Here is a 27,899-nt window from a genome sequence, read left to right as displayed (position 1 = left end):
TTATAGATACGGTTATTTTAATAAGTTAACAACATATAGACAGCAGGAGATTTGTGTGATTTGAAGGCTTCCTGTGGAGACAATTTACTAACAGAAACTGAGAGAAAAGAGATGAATAGTTAAGAAAGATGATGGATCCTGTAGAGTCTGTGTATATTGTTACGTTTGATAAAATGGAGGTCAGAACTAAAACATGATGACAATAAATCTGAACACATTTCCCGCTTCACTTTTTATTGGTTTCCACACAAAGTTTTCCAGTTGAAAAGAATCACAGCAGGTTACAGGTTACATGAACATCCAGCAAACATCAGGAATCATTTACATTTTCTACATTTAGCAGGTTTTCTTATTCAGAGAGAAACAACAGAGAAAACATCAGCTCTTAAATCACCAACATGAACCCAAACTCACATGTCCACCTTAAATAAAAACCCTCCTCTGATTAAATGACAGAATTCAACTAATGAAAACTAAATAAAAACACATTTACAGATAGAATTATTTTGACTTCATCACATCAAATGAACAATTGTAGAAATATTTTGAATTATTTCATATAGAGTTTCACATACAGTATATTTAATTAAATTATCAAATAAATGAGAGTAATTATAAGAACCATCATCATCATCTCTAACTGCTCTGTTCCACTGTCACAGAGACCTTCAATGGGGAAATCTTCAGTTGGAGTTTATTCACAGTGTTAATGTATGGAAACAGTCTGTCAGTGAAAGTGTGTGTGAAGGTGTGTATGTGTGTGTTAGTATCAGGATCAGAGAACGACAGATTTCCTCTGTTCCAGTCCAGATTCACTCTGATCCTCTGAAACTTCTTCTTCACTGGTAGAACAGTGGAGAGAGCTGGTGGTGACCATGCTGAGTATTTATCATTATAGAACTCTATTGTCCATAATCCAGACTGTATGATTCCCTTCCTCTGGACAGACTCTGATAACACACCCAGTCTCCAGTATATATTTTCTCCAACCTCGACATCCCAGCTGTGAGTCCCTGAGTTAAAGCCCTCAGAGCCCAGGACAGAGACATAATAATCAAACCTCTCTGGATTATCAGGAAGCTGCTGCTGTTTCTCTCCATATCTCGCACTGGTCAGATCTTCAGACAGAATGAGTCTTGGATACACAGTGTTTAGATCCAGAATGACAGGAGTGTATGAGACCATCTCCTTCATGTTATTCCAGATGTTGAAGGTCAGGTTGCCCAGGTGTTTGGCCTGGTCTATCAGAGCTCCTGAGAGCAGCTGTGGATCATCCAGCAGGAGGCAGCGCTGGACTCTTTCCACTGCAGCCTTGTAGTTGTGCAGGAATGAGACGTCTTCAGCTCTCAGCTCCTCCTCTGTGGCTCTGACTGTGTGTGAAAGAGCTGCTATCTCTCTGCTCAGAGTCTCCATCTTCTCCTTCATCATCTGACTCTTCTGCTCCTCTTCCTCCCTTAGAGCAGCCATCCTGGCCTCCTCTTCCTCTTCTAGAAACTGGTGAAGCTTCTTAAACTGCTCCTTAATCCGCCTCTCTGTGTGTCCGGCCTGGACCTTAATGTGTTTTGCTGTTTGATCAAACTTCACTTTAACTTGTTCACAAACCTTTAACTTGTCTTTTAAGGGCTCCAAAGTTTCCTCAAGCATCTTCTTGTGTTGTCGTGCAGCTTCATCAATGGGTCTGAATCTGTGGTTGGTGTGTTGTTCTGAATCTCTGCAGACGACACACACTGGCTGCTGATGGTCCAGACAGAAGAGTTTGAGTTTCTCAGAGTGCAGACTGCAGAGAGCCTCTGAAGCTCTCTGATCTCTGTCCTGTAAGAAGGACTCACACAGGTTCTTTAACACCAGACTAACAGGTGGTTCTTCCCTGGAAGATATTCTCTTACAAACTGGACACTCATGTGTTAGTTTCTCTCCCCACCAGCTCTTCAGACAGTCTTTACAGAAGCTGTGGCTACATGACAGAACAACAGGATCTCTAAAGATGTCATGACAGATCGGACAGCAGAGATCCTCCTCTGATCTGAAAGACATTTTGTCTCCAAGTGAAGCTGAAAACACAGAAGACAGAAAGTACAGTCAGTCATGGCTCCCCTCCCTCCTCTACTAACTTCACTGACATTTACTTTCACTTTGACTCCAGTTTCTAGTCAAACTCACATCTGTCTGTTTTTCAGTCTGTGTGTCTCTTTAGAGAACATCCTGCTTCGTCTCAGGTGAGTCAGCTGAGGGGTGAAGCTTTGTCAGACCTCCTCTAATAAATGCTGTTGCTTCACATTTAACACAGAATGTATTTCATTGAAAAGAAAAACACAGAAGACAAGACATTAAAAGAGGAAGTCAGTTGTGTTTCCTGCTGTAGAAAGTGTCTCAGTTACTTTCACTTTGACTCGTGTTTTTTCAGTCAGCAGCAGGTTGAAGTTTAACTATTTCACTACTTCAGGTCTTCAGTGCTTTCTGCTGTAATTGTCCTCTCTCAGTTTAAATCACAGCTTTGTAATGAAGGTAAATCTTACCGTCTGTCTGCCTCCTTTCAGTGAAGCTGAACAGTAAGAACCTGTTTCCTGCTTTGTGTCAGATGATGCCCTGTTAGAGGTGGAGCTTATTTAAGGAACAGATGATAAATATGATGAATATGATCCATCGCACTGCTTTGAGATCACATCATAATGTCACCATAACTTTCATGGGAAGAGCACAAAGAGAAGATGATGATGTGATGAAGCTCTGTCAGCTGTCTGCATCTCAAATGGAAAAATACACAAGAAACCAAACTCATCTCCACTGTTATTCTACTGGTTTTTACTTTGGTTTGTTTTTCATGGAGTTAAAGAGACATGACAACACTAGTACCAACATAACTGTAGCACCACTAACAAAAACAGTGAAAGTGAAATACAAATAAACAAGAAAGCCAACATCAATAAATAAAGTCAATAAAAATCACTAATATGTTTTGGATATTTTAATTAAATTTCTCTGAAAATTATCTAATGGGTTTCAGATCATTTTAAAAAAGCAAACTGAGAAAAACTTTGCAGCTGATTTTTTCTCAAACTTTACATTCTTATAGTTGTATATTCTTATTCAGTGTATCATGTATCTATCAGATGTCTGATGATATCTGGTGATATTAATAACAACAAACTCTGGCTCATGTAAGTGTTTTATTTCTTATACAATGATTTTTAGTGCCTAAGCACGAAACTACTCCCCTGAGACTGAAAACATGATGCTGTTATTAGTCTTTGGAGCCGTTTCTAAACAAACTAACATGACCAAACGCTTCATGATGAAGGAACATGTCACCCAGTGCAGCAGTGTGACTCACTAACGTGTTTTTAATAGTTTCTGGACAACAACGGAAGAATAAGATATAGTAGGCTTTGATACACACACAATACTTGTTAGTAGATCAATTCATTGTTGGTTTGGATCCAAAAATGAGATTTGTTGACAAGAAGAAAAATATAGAAATTGCCAGAAATATCCTTTAAGTCCTGTGATACCAACAATGGTATATCTGAGGTGTCATTCACTCTGCAAAGCCATGTGACACACAGGTGCTATAGTACCTGATTCTACCACACTGTGTCATGTGATAGTTCCTGATATTTGCTAACAATCTTCTAATTTTCTATATCTTTTAATGCCATGAACAAACCAGGAGTTTGGGGTTCTCCCAGAATTTTAAGTTTGGCATGGCAGGTTAAAAAAATAAACTACACTGTAAAAAACTTACTGTAATTCATTTTACAGTAAGTTACCTGTCAATTGCTGCCAGTTAATTACTGTAAATATAAACACAGTACACTTACTGTAAAATAAATTACAGTAAGTGTACTGTGTTTTTATTTACAGTAGCAACTATAAAATGAAACAGTAATTTAATGGTACTGTATCTACTGTTACAGTAGCTGTACGTAACTGTAAAATAAAGTACAGTAATCTTATGCTACTGTGTAATGGATTACAGTGCCAGACATTTTGCAGTAAATTAGATTACAGTTATTCATATAATGCTGTAAACTTTCAAACCACATTTAAATTTCAATAAATGAGTACAGAACTAACTCTTTAAATGACAATTATTCATTGTTAACTGTTGAACAGAAACTACTACATTTTACTTATTACTTATTTTCACTGTGCACAGGGATTGTGCACCATGTTTACAGAAATCTAATGGCCTTCTTCCATATGGTGCACAGGGATTGTGCACCATGTTTACAGAAATCTAATGGCCTTCTTCCATATGGCAGAAATACCCACATAGAATAGTGAACCGCTGCAATTAAATCTGTGATGCACAATGCAAATGGTTTTCAGCAGAACAAAATAAGTTGTTTACCATTAATGACATAAAAGAGCCTGTTGCCTGCAGTTCTACGTCTACCAGCTCACTGCAGCTGATTCCTCTTTTACCAATTCTCCTTTGCAATATATAAAACTGATCTGCTGACCAAATGGCACAAACCCATTTTGCATAGACCAATGTTTACTGACCAATACTGCAGTCTGTTTTACATTTCCTGTGCATGCTTCATAATAAAAGCCACACAGTGGTTCACCAGTGAGAAGCTTTTAATATGAAGTAGCAACAGCAGGAAATATTCTGACTGCATGGGCTTATTTAACACAGCTTAATTAAACACAGTAAATGAGAATATAGTAAATAAAAATGAAGTAAATAAATGTTTTCAATGTTTGCCATAAAAGAAGCAGGGACCATATGCAACGTTCTGTCCTCTAAATATCATTCTGTAACAAAGTTTTCAAATGTGTATATTACAAACATTAGCAAATATTACAATGACAACGTTAAAAATACAATATGTAAAAAGCTTGTTTAAATCTGTAACCACAGTTAAACAAATCATCATGAAAAAAATAATACAGATGCCATTTAATAAGCCCACCACAAGTTAAAAAAAAACAAAAAACAAAATCAAATCACTGAACTTGAAATATATATATATATATATATATATATATATATATATATATATATATATATATATATATATATATATATATATATATATATATATATTTGATATAGACACTGACAATAGACACTGTTATTTCCTTGAAACAAAACACTCTCAGGTAATCTAAACATGGATATTCAACTGTGGGAGATGTCACCAGGTATTCAGGTGTCCATAGAGTCTTTAAAATTATGTTTGTGGATGCGTACTTGTCTGTAAAGAGTCCAACAGCCCACCTCAGTCCACTTTACATCACAAGTCCACTGGGCCAATAGGCTTTGGATGCAGGTCAGGAACCGCTGGGTGATTTCACTTTGATCCTCCACTGCTGCTTCGTGTTCTTCAGCAAATTGGATGTTTTACCATTACTGTCAGTGTAATAGCCAACCTATGATCAAAATACATGTTTTTAAGACTCTCAAAGTAAGCTTTTGTAGAATAGGCTACACCTAACAAGATTTTAATTACCTATTGTAACAAACATTTAAATACATCTTAACAGCAAGATTAACAATCACAGGGAAAATGCACGTAAAATGAATCTAAAAACAATAGGATGTGATGTAAAAATGTTGATGAGCAATACCTTTTGAACGGGCTCCAGCGATGTCATTGTTTCCTCCTGATATTCAACTGTGAACCTTTAGCAAGATGTGAAGATGGTAGCCAAGGTGGTGGTGAAGTCAGGTCTTCATCAGCAGCATCCATTTAGTCATACACGGGATCTCAGGTTCAGGTTCTCCTGATGAATAATAATCAAGCACTGAATTAACAACAGTTCTATTACCATAAAGTTTTTACTGTTTTTTACTGTTTTCTCTGTGAAAACTAAGAAGCTTATACAACAGAGACAATATCATTTTTGAGCTAGTACATGAGAACAGATCTAAGCAGATGACTGCTGAGATGCTTGTGGTTAAGCCAAAATAAATATAAAATATAAATATAAAATATCTAAAAACAGGCACATAGTATAACAAGCACAGCTGCCACAAGCGCTTACTAACTTGGCTTTGTCTGTGGATTTTAAATCTTACCTTGCACAGTGAGACCTGGGATGATGGAGAGACTGGTCTCTGGCATCAGCAGGAGTGGTCATCAGCTGTGAGGAGTAGAAATAAGATGAAGAAAGGCATCAGGATTAAGAGCCGTGCATCACTTTGGAAAACATTATTTTTACTGAGGGTGTTTACTTTTTAATTAATAGTCCTTTACATATATATACATATACACACACACACACAAACATACATAAATACATATACATCTTGGAACACAGTAAATTCACACACAGCAGACCATTTTGCCTTCTCTATCAGACCTAATGTTAAAATAATTAACTATTAAGTTACAGGGATGAAAAACAGAGGGTGATGTTTTCACAGTTGAACTAGTCTAACAGTGTTGAGTTAGCCAGGGAGTGACACAGGCTTAACACACATTACAGTGCTCTCACATGTGCTATGAAGGCAGAATACATAAAGCTAACATCTTTAACATTAAGGCATGATGACAAGTTATATTTGTGACATGAAGCGGCATTTATGAATGTTCCAAGTTTGTTGCGTCCTTTATTTCAGAGTACTCTGCAATTAAATGTTAGCTGGTGAAGTTAACAAGCTGTAGGAGGTCAGAAAGTCCACATTATCCATCTATGATACCGTATGACAATCTTACGCTGAACAAAAACGGACAAGAACATGAGTACTCTTAAAAAGAAAATCCTTTAAAGTAAAAAAAGATAATGTAGTAATCCAAAGAGCTGTTAAATCCCAAACCGGCTGCAGTGAAGTAAATTCCTTCAGCGCCCAGATTGACTCAGTGACACTATTCACATGATGTTTTTCTTTGGCTCAACCAATCATCTCATGACTTCACTGACAGCCTGTCATGACCTGATAAACATTGAGACAAATTTAAAAACTGAAAGTAAGAGCCTGCAGAAGCATCAACAAACAAGGTCTCATCTTGAAGTATTTCAATTCATATGAAAAGAATAATTATTTCAAACTTATGTTTAAATTATTTAATATGCACCATGAATTTGAGGATTTTATTTGAAGGTATTACAAAATAACCTTCAAATTAATGATTTTCTTTACAAAAGGGAAAGCTGCGACCTTAAATAAGTAATTATGAGTAACATAATGGTGTCTGCAGTAATATGAATATTACTGTGATTTTCCACAGTAACATAATGGTTACTGTGAATTTCTACAGCAACATAATGGTTATTGTGATTTTCTACAGTATCATAATTCTTACTGTGATTTTCTACAGTAACATGATGGTTACTGTGAATTTCTACAGCAACATAATGGTTAGTGTGATTTTCTACAATATCATAATTCTTACTGTAATTTTCTACAGTACTATGATAGTTACTGTGATTTTCTACAGTACTATGATAGTTACTGTGATTTTCTACAGTATCATAATTCTTATTGTGATTTTCTACAGTAACATGATGCTTACTGTGATTTTCTACAGTAACATAATGGTTACTGTGATTTTCTACAGTATCATAATGCTTTCTGTGATTTTCTACAGTAACATAATGGTTACTGTGATTTTTTACAGTAAGGCATGGTTACTGTGATTTTTTACTGTACTATGATAGTTACTGTGATTTTCTACAGTAACATAATGGTTACTGTGATTTTCTACTGTAGTATAATAGTAACAGTGATTTTCTACAGTATCATAATGCTTACAGTAATTTTCTACGGTATCATAATGCTTACTGTGATTTTCTACAGTATCATAATGCGTATTGTGATTTTCTACAGTAACATGATGGTTACTGTGATTTTCTACAGTGTCATAATGGTTACTGTGATTTTCTACAGTAACATGATGGTTGCTGTGATTTTCTACAGTATCATAATGCTTTCTGTGATTTTCTACAGTAACATAATGGTTACTGTGATTTTCTACAGTAGTATAATGGTGACTGTGATTTTCTACAGTAGGATAATGGTGACTGTGATTTTTTACAATAACATATGGTTACTGTGATTTTCTACAGTACTATGATAGTTACTGTGATTTTCTACAGTATCATAATGCTTACTGTGATTTTCTACAGTAACATGATGGTTACCGTGATTTTCTACAGTATCATAATGCTTTCTGTGATTTTCTACAGTAACATAATGGTTACTGTGATTTTTTACAGTAAGGCATGGTTACTGTGATTTTTTACTGTACTATGATAGTTACTGTGATTTTCTACAGTAACATAATGGTTACTGTGATTTTCTACTGTAATATAATAGAAACAGTGATTTTCTACAGTATCATAATGCTTACAGTAATTTTCTACAGTATCATAATGGTTACTGTGATTTTCTACAGTAGTATAATGGTGACTGTGATTTTCTACAGTAGGATAATGGTGACTGTGATTTTTTACAATAACATATGGTTACTGTGATTTTCTACAGTACTATAATAGTTACTGTGATTTTCTACAGTATCATAATTCTTACTGTGATTTCCTACAGTAACATGATGGTTACTGTCATTTTCTACAGTAACATGATGCTTACTGTGATTTTCTACAGTAACATAATGGTTACTGTGATTTTTTACTGTAATATAATAGTGACTGTGATTTTCTACAGTATCATAATGCTTACTGTGATTTTTTACTGTAATATAATAGTGACTGTGATTTTCTACAGTATCATAATGCTTACTGTGATTTTCTATAGTAACGTAATAGTTACTGTGTTTTTTACAGTAACATATGGTTACTGTGATTTTCTACAGTGTCATAATGGTTGCTGTGATTTTCTACAGTAACATGATATTACTGTGATTTTCTACAGTGACATAATGCTTACAGTGATTTTCTATAGTAACATAATGGTTACTGTGATTTTCTACAGTAACATAATGCTTACTGTGATTTTCTACAGTAGTATAATGCTTACAGTGATCTTCTATAGTAACATAATGGTTACTGTGATTTTCTACAGTAACATAATGCTTACTGTGATTTTCTACAGTAGTATAATGCTTACAGTGATCTTCTATAGTAACATAATGGTTACTGTGATTTTCTACAGTAACATAATGCTTACAGTGATTTTCTATAGTAACATAATGGTTACTGTGATTTTCTACAGTAACATAATGCTTACTGTGATTTTCTACAGTAGTATAATGCTTACAGTGATCTTCTATAGTAACATAATGGTTACTGTGATTTTCTACAGTAGCATAATGCTTACTGTGATTTTCTACAGTAGTATAATGCTTACAGTGATTTTCTATAGTAACATAATGGTTACTGTGATTTTCTACAGTAACATGATATTACTGTGATTTTTCAACAGTAATGTAATGGTTACTGTGATTTCCTACAGTATTGTAATAGTTTCTGTGATTTTCTACAGCGATTTTCTATAGTGTGTTCACTACTGCAATTTCTACAGTACCATTATGATTACTGTGTTTTTATAATAATGTAATATACAGTACTATACTGTAAAAATATTCACAGTAATTGACTATGTAGTAGTAATTACTATGGATTTCACAACCATTTTTACAGTGTACTGAGATTAAATCTAGTTGGCACATGTGAAGACTGAAAGAGAGGCAGACCACTGGGGCTTTAGCTTCCTGGGAGTGTTGTTCATTGCTGTATGAAGGTCATAGATGGGAAATAGTGTGTGTGTGTGTGTGTGTGTGTGTGTGTGTGTGTGTGTGTGTGTGTGTGTGTGTGTGTGTGTGTGTGTGTGTGTCTGCCTGTGAGGACAACTGCAGACACGACTCATGGCTGAAAAAAGTCCCGCGCATCTTCTGCACTTTCTAGGTGAAGAAAGTCTGACTTCTGAAACCAAACCTGTGTCCTCGGTTGGGACGCCTCCATAGCTAACCAGGCACTGAGCTAATTAATGTTAACAAATAGATTCAGACAGGAACTAAACACAAAATACTGGACAAGAATAGTTTTTTTATAGTCAACTGTATTAGGAGTTTACAGGTAGAATGATGTTTTTCTTTGGCTCAACCAATCATCTCATGACTTCACTGACAGCCTGTCATGACCTGATAAACATTGAGACAAATTTAAAAACTGAAAGTAAGAGCCTGCAGAAGCATCAACAAACAAGGTCTCATCTTGAAGTATTTCAATTCATATGAAAAGAATAATTATTTCAAACTTATGTTTAAATTATTTAATATGCACCATGAATTTGAAGATTTTATTTGAAGGTATTACAAAATAACCTTCAAATTAATGATTTTCTTTACAAAAGGGAAAGCTGCGACCTTAAATAAGTAATTATGAGTAACATAATGGTGTCTGCAGTAATATGAATATTACTGTGATTTTCCACAGTAACATAATGGTTACTGTGAATTTCTACAGCAACATAATGGTTATTGTGATTTTCTACAGTATCATAATTCTTACTGTGATTTTCTACAGTAACATGATGGTTACTGTGAATTTCTACGGCAACATAATGGTTATTGTGATTTTCTACAATATCATAATTCTTACTGTGATTTTCTACAGTAACATGATGGTTACTGTGAATTTCTACAGCAACATAATGGTTAGTGTGATTTTCTACAATATCATAATTCTTACTGTGATTTTCTACAGTACTATGATAGTTACTGTGATTTTCTACAGTATCATAATTCTTATTGTGATTTTCTACAGTAACATGATGCTTACTGTGATTTTCTACAGTAACATAATGGTTACTGTGATTTTCTACAGTATCATAATGCTTTCTGTGATTTTCTACAGTAACATAATGGTTACTGTGATTTTTTACAGTAATGCATGGTTACTGTGATTTTTTACTGTACTATGATAGTTACTGTGATTTTCTCCAGTAACATAATGGTTACTGTGATTTTCTACTGTAGTATAATAGTAACAGTGATTTTCTACAGTATCATAATGCTTACAGTAATTTTCTACGGTATCATAATGCTTACTGTGATTTTCTACAGTATCATAATGCGTATTGTGATTTTCTACAGTAACATGATGGTTACTGTGATTTTCTACAGTGTCATAATGGTTACTGTGATTTTCTACAGTAACATGATGGTTGCTGTGATTTTCTACAGTATCATAATGCTTTCTGTGATTTTCTACAGTAACATAATGGTTACTGTGATTTTCTACAGTAGTATAATGGTGACTGTGATTTTCTACAGTAGGATAATGGTGACTGTGATTTTTTACAGCAACATATGGTTACTGTGATTTTCTACAGTAGTATAATGGTGACTGTGATTTTTTACAATAACATATGGTTACTGTGATTTTCTACAGTACTATGATAGTTACTGTGATTTTCTACAGTATCATAATGCTTACTGTGATTTTCTACAGTAACATGATGGTTACCGTGATTTTCCACAGTATCATAATGCTTTCTGTGATTTTCTACAGTAACATAATGGTTACTGTGATTTTTTACAGTAAGGCATGGTTACTGTGATTTTTTACTGTACTATGATAGTTACTGTGATTTTCTACAGTAACATAATGGTTACTGTGATTTTCTACTGTAATATAATAGAAACAGTGATTTTCTACAGTATTATAATGCTTACAGTAATTTTCTACAGTATCATAATGCTTACTGTGATTTTCTACAGTATCACAATGCGTATTGTGATTTTCTACAGTAACATGATGGTTACTGTGATTTTCTACAGTGTCATAATGGTTACTGTGATTTTCTACAGTAACATGATGGTTGCTGTGATTTTCTACAGTATCATAATGCTTTCTGTGATTTTCTACAGTAACATAATGGTTACTGTGATTTTCTACAGTAGTATAATGGTGACTGTGATTTTTTACAGTAACATAGTTACTGTGATTTTCTACAGTAACATAATGGTTATTGTGATTTTCTACAGTACTATAATAGTTACTGTGATTTTCTACAGTATCATAATTCTTACTGTGATTTCCTACAGTAACATGATGGTTACTGTCATTTTCTACAGTAACATGATGCTTACTGTGATTTTCTACAGTAACATAATGGTTACTGTGATTTTTTACTGTAATATAATAGTGACTGTGATTTTCTACAGTATCATAATGCTTACTGTGATTTTCTATAGTAACGTAATAGTTACTGTGTTTTTTACAGTAACATATGGTTACTGTGATTTTCTACAGTGTCATAATGGTTGCTGTGATTTTCTACAGTAACATGATATTACTGTGATTTTCTACAGTAACATAATGCTTACAGTGATTTTCTATAGTAACATAATGGTTACTGTGATTTTCTACAGTAACATAATGCTTACTGTGATTTTCTACAGTAGTATAATGCTTACAGTGATCTTCTATAGTAACATAATGGTTACTGTGATTTTCTACAGTAACATAATGCTTACAGTGATTTTCTATAGTAACATAATGGTTACTGTGATTTTCTACAGTAACATAATGCTTACTGTGATTTTCTACAGTAGTATAATGCTTACAGTGATCTTCTATAGTAACATAATGGTTACTGTGATTTTCTACAGTAACATAATGCTTACTGTGATTTTCTACAGTAGTATAATGCTTACAGTGATCTTCTATAGTAACATAATGGTTACTGTGATTTTCTACAGTAACATGATATTACTGTGATTTTTCAATAGTAATGTAATGGTTACTGTGATTTTCTACAGTATCATAATGCTTACAGTGATTTTCTACAGTATCATAATGGTTACTGTGATTTTCTACAGTAGCATAATGCTTACTGTGATTTTCTACAGTAGTATAATGCTTACAGTGATTTTCTATAGTAACATAATGGTTACTGTGATTTTCTACAGTAACATGATATTACTGTGATTTTTCAACAGTAATGTAATGGTTACTGTGATTTCCTACAGTATTGTAATAGTTTCTGTGATTTTCTACAGCGATTTTCTATAGTGTGTTCACTACTGCGATTTCTACAGTACCATTATGATTACTGTGTTTTTATAATAATGTAATATACAGTGCTATACTGTAAAAATATTCACAGTAATTGACTATGTAGTAGTAATTACTATGGATTTCACAACCATTTTTACAGTGTACTGAGATTAAATCTAGTTGGCACATGTGAAGACTGAAAGAGAGGCAGACCACTGGGGCTTTAGCTTCCTGGGAGTGTTGTTCATTGCTGTATGAAGGTCATAGATGGGAAATAGTGTGTGTGTGTGTGTGTGTGTGTGTGTGTGTGTGTGTGTGTGTGTGTGTGTGTGTGTGTGTGTGTGTGTGTGTCTGCCTGTGAGGACAACTGCAGACACGACTCATGGCTGAAAAAAGTCCCGCGCATCTTCTGCACTTTCTAGGTGAAGAAAGTCTGACTTCTGAAACCAAACCTGTGTCCTCGGTTGGGACGCCTCCATAGCTAACCAGGCACTGAGCTAATTAATGTTAACAAATAGATTCAGACAGGAACTAAACACAAAATACTGGACAAGAATAGTTTTTTTATAGTCAACTGTATTAGGAGTTTACAGGTAGAAAACTGCTTTGTTTTTATTGATTGATCCGTTGATTTTATGTACACGGCAACAGTAGCTCTGTATGTCTGCAGTGAAACCAGAGAGGTCAGGGAGAAACTTGATCCATGATTACAGATATGGTTATTTTAATAAGTTAACCACATATAGCTATAGATAGAGATTTGTGTGATTTGAAGGCTACCTGTGGAGACAATTTACTAACAGAAACTGAGAGAAAAGAGACAAATGTATTGTTACGTTTGATAAAATGGAGGTCAGAACTAAAACATGATGACAATATATCTTAACAAATTTCCCACTTCTTATTGGTTTCCACACAAAGTTTTCCAATTGAAAAGAATCACAGCAGGTTACAGGTTACATGAACATCCAGCAAACATCAGGAATCATTTACATTTTCTACATTTAGCAGGTTTTCTTATTCAGAGAGAAACAACAGAGAAAACTTCAGCTCTTAAATCACCAACATGAACCCAAACTCACATGTCCACCTTAAACCTCACATGTCCACCTTAAATAAAACTCCTCCTCTGAAATGACAGAATTCAACTGATGAAAACTAAATAAAAACACTTTTTTGCAGACAGAATTATTTTTGACTTCATCACATCAGATGAAAAATTGTAGAAATATTTTGAATTATTTCATATACAGTTTTACATACAGTATATTTAATTGAACAATAAATTGCATTACATTTAATATGTGTAAATTTTATAATTTGAACTAGAATTTAAAATAAAGTTCAACATGCAGTAATTGATTCTTGGATGCTGGTCTTCATGGCTCCACACAAAGTCAACATCAGAAAACATTAACAACCATTTAAAATGACACAGTATCAATAAAAAACTAAAAGCTGAATAGACCAAATATAAAGATCAGAAAATAAGTTGAATCATTTTATGTTTGACAAAAATAGCAACAAGTGAAACATCATGAACATATTTTGGAATAATGAGACAGCAGGAGGACAGAAGCTTCAGAGGTTAAATTCAGCGACTTTTCCCTTTAAGAAATAAATGACAGTAATTAAAAGAACCATACTTTTTGTCTGTTACTGCTCTGTTCTACTGTCAGAGAGAGCTTCAGTGGGGAAATCTTCAGTGGGAGTTTATCCCCAGTGCTAATGTATGGAAACAGTCTGTCAGTGAAAGTGTGTTTGAAGGTGTGTATGTGTGTGTTAGTATCAGGATCAGAGAACAACAGATTTCTTCTGTTCCAGTCCAGATTCACTCTGATCCTCTGGAGCTTCTTCTTTACTGGGAGATCAGTGCGGAGACCTGGTGGTGACCATGCTGAGTATTCACCTTCATCGAACCGTATTGTCCATAATCCAGACAGTATGATTCCCTTCCTCTGGACAGACTCTGATAACACACCCAGTGACCAGTTTGAACTGTTTCCAACCTCGACATCCCAGCTGTGAGTCCCTGAGTCAAAGCCCTCAGAGCCCAGAACACAGCAGAAGTGATCAAACCTCTCTGGATTAGCAGGAAGCTGCTGTTGTTTCTCTCCTAGTCTCACACTGGTCAGATCTTCAGACAGGATGAGTTCTGGATAAACAGTGTTTGGATCCAGAATGACAGGAGTGTATGAGACCATCTCCTTCATCTTGTTCCAGATGTTGAAGGTCAGGTTGCCCAGGTGTTTGGCCTGGTCTATCAGAGCTCCTGAGAGCAGCTGTGGATCATCCAGCAGGGGGCAGCGCTGGACTCTTTCCACTGCAGCCTTGTAGTTGTGCAGGAATGAGACGTCTTCAGCTCTCAGCTCCTCCTCTGTGGCTCTGACTGTGTGTGAAAGAGCTGCTATCTCTCTGCTCAGAGTCTCCATCTTCTCCTTCATCATCTGACTCTTCTGCTCCTCTTCCTCCCTCAGAGCAGCCATCCTGGCCTCCTCTTCCTCTTCTAGAAACTGGTGAAGCTTCTTAAACTGCTCCTTAATCTGCCTCTCTGTGTGTCCGGCCTGGACCTTAATGTGTTCTGCTGTTTGATCAAACTTCACTTTAACTTGTTCAGAAACCTTTAACTTCTTCTTTAAGAGCTTCAGAGTTTCCTCAAGTTCCTTCTTGTGTTGTCGTGCAGCTTCATTGATGGGTCTGAATCTGTGGTTGGTGTGTTGTTCTGAATCTCTGCAGACGACACACACTGGCTGCTGATGGTCCAGACAGAAGAGTTTGAGTTTCTCAGAGTGCAGACTGCAGAGAGCCTCTGAAGCTCCCTGATCTCTGTCCTGTAAGAAGGACTCACACAGGTTCTTTAACACCAGGTTACGAGGTGGTTCTGACTTTGAAGATCTTCTCTTACAAACTGGACACTCATGTGTTGGTTTCTCTCTCCACCAGCTCTTCAGACAGTCTTTACAGAAGCTGTGGCTACATGACAGAACAACAGGATCTCTAAAGACGTCATGACAGACCGGACAGCAGAGATCCTCCTCTGATCTGGAAGCCATTTTGTCTCAGAGTGAAGCTGAAAACACAGCAGACAGTTAGTACAGTCAGTCATGGCTCCCCTCCCTCCTCTACTAACTTCACTGACATTTACTTTCACTTTGACTCCAGTTTTTAGTCAAACTCACATTCAGTGTGTGGAGAGTCAGCAGGTTGAAGCAGCAGAGTTCTAGTTTTCCACTTTTCTCTCCTGTAGCTGTACTCACTCAGAGGAAGTTGTTAGTTTGGTCTGACGGTGAATCTGATCGTCTGTTTTTCAGTCTGTGTGTCTCTTTAGAGACGAAGAATAAACTGTTTCCTGCTTTGTCTCAGGTGACTAAGCTGAGAGGTGAAGCTTTGTCAGACCTCTTTTAATAAATGCTGTTGCTTCACATGTAACACAGAGTGTGTTTCATGTAAAAGAAAAACACAGCAGGCAAGACATTGAAACAGGAAGTCAGTTGTGTTTCCTGCACTTTGTCTCATGTTTTTCCAGTCAGGAGCAGGTTGAAGTTGAACTTTTTCACTACTTCAGGTCTTCAGTGCTTCCTGCTGTAATTGTCGTCTCTCAGTTTAAATCACAGCTTTGTAAAGAAGGTAAATCTTACCGTCTCTCTGCCTCCTTCCAGTGACGCTGACCAGTTAGAACCTGTTTTCTCCTTTGTGTCAGATGATATCCTGTAAGCTTGATATCCTGTGGAGCTTATTAAAGGAACAGATGATAAATATGATGAATATGATCCATCGCACTGCTTTGAGATCACATCAGCTGTATTTTCTCAAACTTTTACATTATTATGGTTTTATATTCCTATTCAGTGTATCACGTATCTGTCAGAAGTCTGATGATATCTGGTGATATTAATAACAGCAAATTCTGCCTCATGTAAGTGTTTTATTTCTTATACAATGATTTTTAGGGCCCGAACACGAAACTACTCCCCTGAGACTGAAAACATGATGCTGTTATTAGTCTTTGGAGCCGTTTCTAAACAAACTAACATGACCAAACTCTTCATAATGAAGGAACATGTCACCCAGTGCAGCGATGTGACTCACTGACGTGTTTTTAATAGTTTCTGGAACAACAACAGAGGAATAAGATATATCAGGCTTTGATACACACACAATACTTGTTGGTAGATCAGTTCATTGTTGGTTTGGATCCAAACATAAAGAAAAATATAGAAAATCGTCAGAAATATCCCTTAAGTCCCGTGATACCAACAATGGTATATCTGAGGTATAATTCACTCTGCAAGGCCATGTGACACACAGGTGTTATAGTACCTGATCCTACCACACTATGCCACGTGATAGTTCCTGATATTTGCTAACAATCTTCTAATTTTCTGTATCTTTTAATGCCATGAACAAACCAGGAGTTTGGGGTTCTCTTAGAATTTTAAGTTTGGCAGGTTAAATAAATAAACTACTGAGATTTAATCTAGTTGGCACATGTGAAGACTGAAACAGAAGCAGACTGCTGGGGCTTTAGCTTCCTGGGAGTGTTATTCACTGCTGGATGAAGGTCATAGATGGGAAATAGTGTGTGTTAGAGTGTGTGTCTGTGTGTGTGTGTGTGTGTGTGTGTGTGTGTGTGTGTGTGTGTGTGTGTCTGCCTGTGAGGACAACTGCAGACACGACTGAAGGCTGAAAAAAGTCCTGTACATCTTCTGCACTTTTTAGGTGAAGAAAGTCTGACTTCTGAAACCAAACCTGTGTCCTCGGTTGGGACGCCTCCATAGCTAACCAGGCACTGAGCTAATTAATGTTAACAAATAGATTCAGACAGGAACTAAACACAAAATACTGGACATGAATAGTTTTTTACAGTCAGCTGTATGAGGAGTTTACAGGTAGAAAACTGCTTTGTTTTTATTGATTGATCCATTGATTTTATGTACACAGCAACAGTAGCTCTGTATGTCTGCAGTGAAACCAGAGAGGTCAGGGAGAAACTTGATCCATGATTATAGATATGGTTATTTTAATAAGTTAACAACATATAGACAGCAGGAGATTTGTGTGATTTGAAGGCTACCTGTGGAGACAATTTACTAACAGAAACTGAGAGAAAAGAGACAAGTAGTTAAAAAACATGATGGATCCTGTAGAGTCTGTGTGTATTGTTACGTTTGATAAAATGGAGGTCAGAACTAAAACATGATGACAATAAATCTGAACACATTTCCCACTTTTTATTGGTTTCCACACAAAGTTTTTCACTTGAAAAGTAAGTAAGTAAGTAAGTAAGTAAGTAAAACTTTTTTTACATATCACCTTTTTTAACACAGGTTACAAACTGCTTTTACAGTGACATTGGGACACAAAGAAAAAAGGACACAAAAACCATGAAAGACACATTCAAGAACATACAGACATCTCACACATACGAACACAGCAGACATACAATCATCACCCAGAGCACACACTTGAATTTATGAAATGTTATGAGAAAACCATTCTAAAAAAGTAGGTTTTTAGGTGTTTTTTGAAACAGTCAACAGATTCAGCTGATCTGATGGAAGTGGGGAGATTGTTCCAAGGTCTGGGTGACAGGGCACAAAAGCACAGTCGCCTTTGGTTTTTAGTTTGGCACGTGACTGCATGGTAATATACGGGCTTAGTAGCTCGGATATATATGCAGGAGCTAAACCGTGTAAGGCCTTATAAGTGATTAAGAGAATCTTGAAATCAATCCTGAACTTCACTGGCGGCCAATGCAGTGAGGCTAAAACAGGAGTGATGTGGGATCTGTGGCCGGTCCTGGTTAATAGCCTCGCTGCTGCATTTTGTACAAGCTGAAGATGTGACAGGTCAGCTAAGGCAAAGGCTAAGGCAAGTGAAAAGGGAGTTGGAGTAATCGAGAAGGGAAAAAATGAAGGCATGAATGATATGCTCTAGGTCAGAGGCTGACAGTAATGGTCTAATTTTTTACAATGTTCCTAAGTTGAAAAGAGTAGGATTGAACCATTTTATTGACATGGTGTTCAAATTTTAGTTTCGGGTCAAATATAACATCAAGATTCCTGGCGTTAGTTTTGACATAGGGGGCAAGTGGGCCAATATGCTGAATGATGCATTTAGCAGTATTTTCAGGGCCAAAAATGAGAAGCTCAGTTTTGTCAGAATTTAACTGAAGCAAGTTGACAGACATCCAGTCCTTTATCGCAGCTAAACAGCTGTGGAGAGTGTTTAGGTTGCTAAAGTCATCTGATTTTACAGAAAAATATAGCTGAGTGTCATCTGCATAGCAATGATAGGATATACAACCAAAGCGACTGATTATCTGGCCCAAGGGCAGAATATACAAAGAGAAAAGAATTGGACCAAGTATTGACCCCTGGGGCACCCCATATAGCAGCGGAGTGGATGAGGACACATAGTTACCCATACAGACAGAAAAACTTCTATTTGACAAATATGACATAAACCATTCTAGAGCTTTTCCTTGAGATACCAACACATGTATTTAGTCGATTAATGAGGATGGAGTGATCAATGGTGTCAAAGGCAAAGCTCAAGTCAGGTAAGACCAAGATGGAGAGTTCCCCCTTATCAGCCTGCATGAGGATGTCATTCATGACTCGTAACAGAGCAGTTTCAGTACTATGGTTTTGACGAAAACCAGATTGAAATTTATCAAAGATAATATTTCTTTCCACAACTTGGAGAAGCTGCTCAGCAACAGTATTTTCAAAGGAATCATAGCAGGTTACAGGTTACATGAACATCCAGCAAACATCAGGAATCATTTACATTTTCTACATTTAGCAGGTTTTCTCATTCAGAGAGAAACAACAGAGAAAACCTCAGCTCTTAAATCACCAACATGAACCCAAACTCACATGTCCACCTTAAAACTCACATGTCCACCTTAAATAAAACTCCTCCTCTGATTAAATGACAGAATTCAACTGATGAAAACTGAATTAATACGTTTTTACAGACAGAATTATTTTGATTTCATCACATCAAATGAAAAGTTGTGCAGATATTTTGAATTATGTCATATTGAGTTTTACATACAGTATATTGAATTAAACAATGAATTACATTTAATGTTTGTAAACTTTATAATCTGAACTGAAATTTAAAATAAAGTTCAACATGCAGTAATTGATTCTTGGATGCTGGTCTTCATGGTTCCACACAAAGTCAACATCAGAAAACATTAACAACCATTTAAAATGACACAGTATCAATAAAAAACTAAAGGCTGAATAGACCAAATATAAAGATCAGAAAATAAGTTGAATCATTTTATGTTTGACAAAAACAGCAACAAGTGAAACAACATGAACATATTTTGGAATAATGAGACAGCAGGAGGACAGAAGCTTCAGAGGTTAAATTCAGCGACTTTTCCCTTTAAGAAATAAATGACAGTAATTAAAAGAACCATACTTTTTGTCTGTAACTGCTCTGTTCTACTGTCACAGAGACCTTCAGTGGGGAAATCTTCAGTGGGAGTTTATCCCCAGTGCTAATGAATGGAAACAGTCTGTCAGTGAAAGTGTGTTTGAAGGTGTGTATGTGTGTGTTAGTATCAGGATCAGAGAACAACAGATTTCTTCTGTTCCAGTCCAGATTCACTCTGATCCTCTGGAGCTTCTTCTTTACTGGGAGATCAGTGCGGAGACCTGGTGGTGACCATGCTGAGTATTCACCTTCATCGAACCGTATTGTCCATAATCCAGACAGTATGATTCCCTTCCTCTGGACAGACTCTGATAACACACCCAGTGACCAGTTTGAACTGTTTCCAACCTCGACATCCCAGCTGTGAGTCCCTGAGTCAAAGCCCTCAGAGCCCAGAACACAGCAGAAGTGATCAAACCTCTCTGGATTAGCAGGAAGCTGCTGTTGTTTCTCTCCTAGTCTCACACTGGTCAGATCTTCAGACAGGATGAGTCCTGGATAAACAGTGTTTGGATCCAGAATGACAGGAGTGTATGAGACCATCTCCTTCATCTTGTTCCAGATGTTGAAGGTCAGGTTGCCCAGGTGTTTGGCCTGGTCTATCAGAGCTCCTGAGAGCAGCTGTGGATCATCCAGCAGGGGGCAGCGCTGGACTCTTTCCACTGCAGCCTTGTAGTTGTGCAGGAATGAGACGTCTTCAGCTCTCAGCTCCTCCTCTGTGGCTCTGACTGTGTGTGAAAGAGCTGCTATCTCTCTGCTCAGAGCCTCCATCTTCTCCTTCATCATCTGACTCTTCTGCTCCTCTTCCTCCCTCAGAGCAGCCATCCTGGCCTCCTCTTCCTCTTCTAGAAACTGGTGAAGCTTCTTAAACTGCTCCTTAATCTGCCTCTCTGTGTGTCCGGCCTGGACCTTAATGTGTTCTGCTGTTTGATCAAACTTCACTTTAACTTGTTCAGAAACCTTTAACTTCTTCTTTAAGAGCTTCAGAGTTTCCTCAAGTTCCTTCTTGTGTTGTCGTGCAGCTTCATTGATGGGTCTGAATCTGTGGTTGGTGTGTTGTTCTGAATCTCTGCAGACGACACACACTGGCTGCTGATGGTCCAGACAGAAGAGTTTGAGTTTCTCAGAGTGCAGACTGCAGAGAGCCTCTGACGCTCCCTGATCTCTGTCCTGTAAGAAGGACTCACACAGGTTCTTTAACACCAGGTTACGAGGTGGTTCTGACTTTGAAGATCTTCTCTTACAAATTGGACACTCATGTGTTGGTTTCTCTCTCCACCAGCTCTTCAGACAGTCTTTACAGAAGCTGTGGCTACATGACAGAACAACAGGATCTCTAAAGACGTCATGACAGACCGGACAGCAGAGATCCTCCTCTGATCTGGAAGCCATTTTGTCTCCGAGTGAAGCTGAAAACACAGCAGACAGTTAGTACAGTCAGTCATGGCTCCCCTCCCTCCTCTACTAACTTCACTGACATTTACTTTCACTTTGACTCCAGTTTTTAGTCAAACTCACATTCAGTGTGTGGAGAGTCAGCAGGTTGAAACAGCAGAGTTCTAGTTTTCCACTTTTCTCTCCTGTAGCTGTACTCACTCAGAGGAAGTTGTTAGTTTGGTCTGACGGTTAATCTGATCATCTGTTTTTCAGTCTGTGTCTCTTTAGAGACGAAGAATAAACTGTTTCCTGCTTTGTCTCAGGTGACTAAGCTGAGAGGTGAAGCTTTGTCAGACCTCTTTTAATAAATGCTGTTGCTTCACATGTAACACAGAGTGTGTTTCATGTAAAAGAAAAACACAGCAGGCAAGACATTGAAACAGGAAGTCAGTTGTGTTTCCTGCACTTTGACTCATGTTTTTCCAGTCAGGAGCAGGTTGAAGTTGAACTTTTTCACTACTTCAGGTCTTCAGTGCTTCCTGCTGTAATTGTCGTCTCTCAGTTTAAATCACAGCTTTGTAAAGAAGGTAAATCTTACCGTCTGTCTGCCTCCTTCCAGCGACGCTGACCAGTTAGAACCTGTTTTCTGCTTTGTGTCAGATGATATCCTGTAAGCTTGATATCCTGTGGAGCTTATTAAAGGAACAGATGATAAATATGATGAATATGATCCATCGCACTGCTTTGAGATCACATCAGCTGTATTTTCTCAAACTTTTACATTATTATGGTTTTATATTCCTATTCAGTGTATCACGTATCTGTCAGAAGTCTGATGATATCTGGTGATATTAATAACAACAAATTCTGCCTCATGTAAGTGTTTTATTTCTTATACAATGATTTTTAGGGCCCGAACACGAAACTACTCCCCTGAGACTGAAAACATGATGCTGTTATTAGTCTTTGGAGCCGTTTCTAAACAAACTAACGTGATCAAACTTCATAATGACGGAACATGTCGCCCAGTGCAGCGGTGTGACTCACTGACGTGTTTTTAATAGTTTCTGGACAACAACAGAGGAATAAGATATATTAGGCTTTGATACACACACAATACTTGTTAGTAGATCAGTTCATTGTTGGTTTGGATCCAAACATAAAGAAAAATATAGAAAATCGTCAGAAATATCCTTTAAGTCCCGTGATACCAACAATGGTATATCTGAGGTGTAATTCACTCTGCAAGGCCATGTGACACACAGGTGTTATAGTACCTGATCCTACCACACTGTGCCACGTGATATTTGCTAACAATCTTCTAATTTTCTTTATCTTTTAATGCCATGAACAAACCAGGAGTTTGGGGTTCTCTTAGAATTTTAAGTTTGGCAGGTTAAAAAAATAAACTACTGAGATTTAATCTAGTTGGCACATGTGAAGTCTGAAACAGAAGCAGACTGCTGGGGCTTTAGCTTCCTGGGAGTGTTATTCACTGCTGGATGAAGGTCATAGATGGGAAATAGTGTGTGTTAGTGTGTTTGTATGTGTGTGTGTGCGTGTGTCAGGTGAGGTCACTGCAGGGAGTACAGCATCTGACTGACTGCCGAGGAAATAGCAGCGGCTAGACCTGACGTTACCCCACTCAGTCGCGTCTCATAACTCACCGCTGAGGTATTATTGTAACTGTTAGCGTTCGGCATCAATCTAAAGCCGCTGATTTCATTTCCTTGGACTCAGACGTTTGAGGGAGAACTCCACTTGACCTTTCAGTTTTCCCTTTCACGCCCTTTCTGTCTTTATTCTCTTCTCCCTCTCACACACACATCGTCATTTATTCGTTTCCATAAATCAGAAAGTGATTGATCGTGTCCACAAGCTGTTACTCTGGAATCAAAGGGCTACACAGGCAAAAATTTAAAAAAAACAACACAAAAATAATAACAGGAACGTTTACTGCTGCCTGAACTGGGTCTTCTATCATGCGTGCCAGGAAAGTTCATTTTGACATAATTTGAAAATGAGGGAAAGTAAAGGAATTAGAGTAACTCAGAATATATTAACTGCTCCCCGAATGTTGCTGCACATTTGTCTTTTCTTCTTCTACAACTACAAATTCACGTACTGCCCGTAAACAATATTTAGACAATGTAACACGAGGGTTCATTCTCTAAGCATGCTGTAATACTCGCCTGTCGTGTGTGTTGAAAGTGACACCAGTATGTTAGCGTTAATGATTGTGACCTTCCTGACCGTGACATAAGAGAAACTGAAGGGGGGGGGGGGGGGGACCTGTCAACTTTACACACACACACACTTTCCAAATGAGACACATTAAAAACAGAGAGTTTGAATGTGATGCAGAGGCAACTAAAACATTACCTCACCTGTTCTGTTAAACCAAAATAACATCCCCTCTTCAACAAGCAGCCTGCCACTGCTGTTACTGCTTTTAAGATGTAAAGTGTGTGAGTGTGTGTGTGTGTGTGTGTGTGTGTTTACACCTTGTTTTGATTATCCAATGTCTGAAATGCTATTATATTGTATGTCAATGTGAAAAGATAGAATTTGCTCATGCAGAATGCTGTATTTTTTAGACAGATGGGTGGATTTACAGTCTTTAAATGTTTCCACAGCTGCAGAAAACAAAGAAAAAATTATTTGTGAGGTCTGTTTTTAGCCATGTTAGCGGTATGGATCTATGGATTGCAATGTTGGTCAATCAGTCCACCACTTTAGTCTAAACTAAAATATCTCAACAAGTACTGATGTGTCATGATTAAATACAGAGTCAAAGGAAAGACGCGTCTGCATCTGCAACCTGAACTGTTTCAATTTGCGCAAGATATTCACATGTCTGCAAATGGTGCTACAGTCCCGTTTCACAAATACTTGTCACTCTCAAATTGCAGATAAATTTCCTACAGTCCTCCCGTACGCCCGTTCAATTGTCACAAGTATAGTGTTTGTTTTGTTTAGTTAAATGTGTTAAAAATAATGCAAGAGGAAATGATGGCGTGTTGCAGATTTGTTGAAACTGGCCCCTGCTGCATAAACGATGGACGAGATGAGAAAAAGGAGAGAGACTGGAGGGGAATAATAGAGAAAATTAGAGTTTCTGGTGATTCTGAGTTCAGTTAGAGGCTGAACTGATGTCAGTCCATCGCTAGGTAGCTTACAGCTAATGTACTGTTGGTGTTTTTGCTGTTTTGGGTGAATAAACACAAAAAGTCGAGTGGGTAAACTCACGCTAATGACGCAAGTTGAAAATTCAATTTGTCGGGAGTGGGGCCCTAAAGAGAGAGGAGCTAAAACGGCCTGTTTCAGACAGAGGCTGAACTGAGGGACCAGTATAAGATAAATAAGGAGTTTTTAACTGTAAATCATGAAAAGATATTCCCCAGAATATAAATATACACCTGGAAATGTGCAGAATATGTCCTCTTTAAAGCAGCAGTGAAACATTCCTTATATAATTCTTTGTATGACTGCAATACAGTTGGGGACTTTTCTTTAATCCACTGGAACAAAATGCACCGTCTCGCTAACAGAAGAAGCTTTTGTTATCAGTGTGTGTTGCCCAGGAGTGAAGTCTGAGCAAAAACAGTCCTGGCTGTATTTTAATCTCCACATGGAAAATGGCAGAGTTCCTTTCTTATATGCTTCCAGTATCTTTTAATGAACGGACACAACCACAGATAATGAAAATATGTCCCCATATTGTTGCAATTCTGTCTTTCGTGAGGATGGGACTAACACACAATCTTCAAATCTTTCATGCATAAATATATCACATACAGTGACTGTTGGCCTGGGGCTTTAGCAGGAAGCAGTTGAATAGTTGGATGGCTTTGAACAATCTGTGGAGGCAGCCATGCATGGCTCTGCTTACTCTGCGGCCCTGGAGTATCTGCATCCTGCCGGGCACTGGCGGAGGAATGTTTGGGTGCCGTAACTGAAGCTTTGTAATGTTAATCTTCAGGATGACTCCTCATTCGATAGTTTTAAAATACAAAGAAGGGAGGAGAAGTTACAACGTTTTTCTTTTTTGTTCCACTTTAAACTAAATAAAGCTTCATTAATCAGTATTTTATGTATCAACAATGTATTAAATCATGTGGAAGAGGTCATTTGTAGTGAAGAAGCCAACTCTGCAGCCTCCTTTAGTTCACTTTCTGCTTTAGATTTTAAACATTAACTGCAGCGCTGAGTCTGAGCCACATTTCAACCGATGTGTGCAGCTGTTTTCAGTGAAAAAGCTCTGATAAACCTCATTGTTCGCTACCTGCCCGGCACCGAATGACAAACAGAAAGTGTTAGCGACTATCTGATGAAGAGAGTGGAGCATCCAGCAGCTAAACACCAAGATATTTTTCTCAGGAGTTGGTGGAGACCAAAGCAGAGCTAAAAGGAGAGTGAATATCATACTTAAGGGGACAGTTTACTTCGTCAGAAGTTCACAGGATCTCATGGACACATTTCTTGGCAAAAGCGCTCAAAAAGTGAGATCCTTATACATGCTGAAACAGTAATGGCGGCCTGTTTACTTCCTCCTGCAGCCCAGATTCATCTGTATGTATTTAACAGCAGTGAGAGTTTTCAGGGTGTGTTCCAGTGTTCACATGCTGGGAGGAATATTTCTGGCTGGCAGCTCATAATTTAAGACCCTGCTGGGAGGTCGCAGCTTTTCTGTCCTCCTCCGTCCTGCTTCTTTTTTCCCATTATTATTATTATTATTATTAGTAGTAGTAGTAGTGGTAGTAGTAGTAGTAGTAGTAGTAGTAGTAGTAGTAGTAGTAGTAGTGTGTTTATATTGTTGTTGTTGTGCAGGGTCAGCAAGTGGGTTGTGTGTATGATCTGTGCTGTAAAATTACCAAACACTATAAAAATACAATTTTTTAAAAAGGGTATTTTTTCTATAAATGACAGATACAAAACTATAATAATTATGTTGTACTTACAAGCACTGAGCACTTTATTAGGAACACCTGTGCAATTTATATTGAGGTGGTAGTAGGTGGTGGTGTACTAGAGTGAATTATATTGAAAAGTGTTCCTAATATTTTACCCCCTCGTGTATGTTAATGGAGTGGACAATAACACATTCCAGTTCACCACCACCAACTACTACCTCAATAATAAACATAAAGTAGAATTATCACCTTTCTGACAACGTCAACAAAAACAGAAAATGTATAAACCTTGTAAATGTAGAATTTAATGCAGAGCTGTTGTACTGGATTGCATCAGATTGCTCAGGTGTTCCTAATAAAGTGCTCAGTTAGTGTAGTTCTTGGTTTTAAATTATTTGAACACCTTGGTAAATACCTTGGGTCGTCAATAATAAATACACAAAATTAAATAAATAAAACACAATTGAAATACCCAGGAGTAACAATAGTAATAATCAGTCCCTCCAGGAAATTGCAATCACAATAATTAACTCAAATTCGAGAAATCTTCAAAATATCTGCGAGAGTTCACAATTTTGCCAAATTGTCGCAAGTTTTCTGCAGTAAATGACCAAATCAACAGAATCAATAAACAGTTGGTGCATTTGGTGACGTGATAACTTATGTCATTGATGCATTCACAAGGATTCAGGTGGAGGATGGACAAATCTCACCTGCCAACAAAAATGATGCCATAAATCAATCAAAACAATCCCAAATGTTCCCAAATGAGGTTTGATTCAGTTAGTCAGAAGAATACAAGCTGATGTTGTTGAGACAGCAAAGATGAACATAATCTACCTCCAACATGAAAATGGACACTTTGGAAATGAAACAATATTTTTATGCAGGTAATGTGTGGTTTAATTCAACGGCAGTGTTGACTGATTTTATTTGGTGTTAATGTTGAGCTGAAAGTTTATTCAATAAAGACGCGTTGTATAAATGGAGCTCAAGTACAGTATTTTCTTTTTTATATAACTGAGCCCATGGTCCTCATGTCCAGTAAATATATTAAAGAACTATCACTGGAGTAGAGTTGTTTCTGTGATAAGTAGAATGCTTTTTATTGAAAGAAGTGATTAATTGGTAGTTTTTCAAAAAATTACATAATTTTTCTTTGCTTGTAATATTTCCCAATTCCAGTAATTTTAACGCAAAAACAGCACATAAAATATCGCAAATTGTATCACAGTTTTT

General features: G+C 37.1%; 3 protein-coding genes across 5 annotated transcripts; all 3 read right to left on the bottom strand.

The window, feature by feature from the left end:
• Positions 1 to 2,554, bottom strand: LOC121891791 (nuclear factor 7, ovary-like). 2 transcript variants are annotated; one of them, XM_042404362.1, is made up of 2 exons: positions 2,517 to 2,554; positions 1 to 2,051 (listed from the first exon to the last, which is right to left on the bottom strand). In XM_042404362.1, the coding sequence occupies exon 2, from the start codon at positions 2,032 to 2,034 to the stop codon at positions 637 to 639; it is 1,398 nt and encodes a 465-aa protein (XP_042260296.1). In that variant the 5' UTR covers positions 2,035 to 2,051; positions 2,517 to 2,554; the 3' UTR covers positions 1 to 636. The 2 variants fall into 2 exon arrangements, with proteins under 2 accessions (XP_042260296.1, XP_042260303.1); XM_042404369.1 differs by lacking the exon at positions 2,517 to 2,554 and adding an exon at positions 2,161 to 2,243.
• An 11,827-nt stretch (positions 2,555 to 14,381) lies between these two features.
• LOC121891784 (nuclear factor 7, brain-like) lies at positions 14,382 to 15,980 on the bottom strand. Its single transcript, XM_042404348.1, has one exon. It carries the CDS (start codon positions 15,966 to 15,968, stop codon positions 14,547 to 14,549), a length of 1,422 nt encoding a protein of 473 aa, XP_042260282.1. The 5' UTR covers positions 15,969 to 15,980; the 3' UTR covers positions 14,382 to 14,546.
• A 4,202-nt stretch (positions 15,981 to 20,182) lies between these two features.
• LOC121891765 (nuclear factor 7, brain-like) lies at positions 20,183 to 22,525 on the bottom strand. 2 transcript variants are annotated; one of them, XM_042404334.1, is made up of 2 exons: positions 22,346 to 22,525; positions 20,183 to 21,779 (listed from the first exon to the last, which is right to left on the bottom strand). In XM_042404334.1, the coding sequence occupies exon 2, from the start codon at positions 21,760 to 21,762 to the stop codon at positions 20,341 to 20,343; it is 1,422 nt and encodes a 473-aa protein (XP_042260268.1). In that variant the 5' UTR covers positions 21,763 to 21,779; positions 22,346 to 22,525; the 3' UTR covers positions 20,183 to 20,340. The 2 variants fall into 2 exon arrangements, with proteins under 2 accessions (XP_042260268.1, XP_042260274.1); XM_042404340.1 differs by lacking the exon at positions 22,346 to 22,525 and adding an exon at positions 21,889 to 22,317.
• Positions 22,526 to 27,899: the final 5,374 nt, after the last annotated feature.

Source organism: Thunnus maccoyii, chromosome 3 (genome assembly GCF_910596095.1).
Source record: "Thunnus maccoyii chromosome 3, fThuMac1.1, whole genome shotgun sequence".
Classification (NCBI taxonomy): Eukaryota; Metazoa; Chordata; class Actinopteri; order Scombriformes; family Scombridae; genus Thunnus; species Thunnus maccoyii.
Note: the sequence above shows the minus strand (reverse complement) of the source record. Positions and strands in the feature narration are given on the sequence as shown.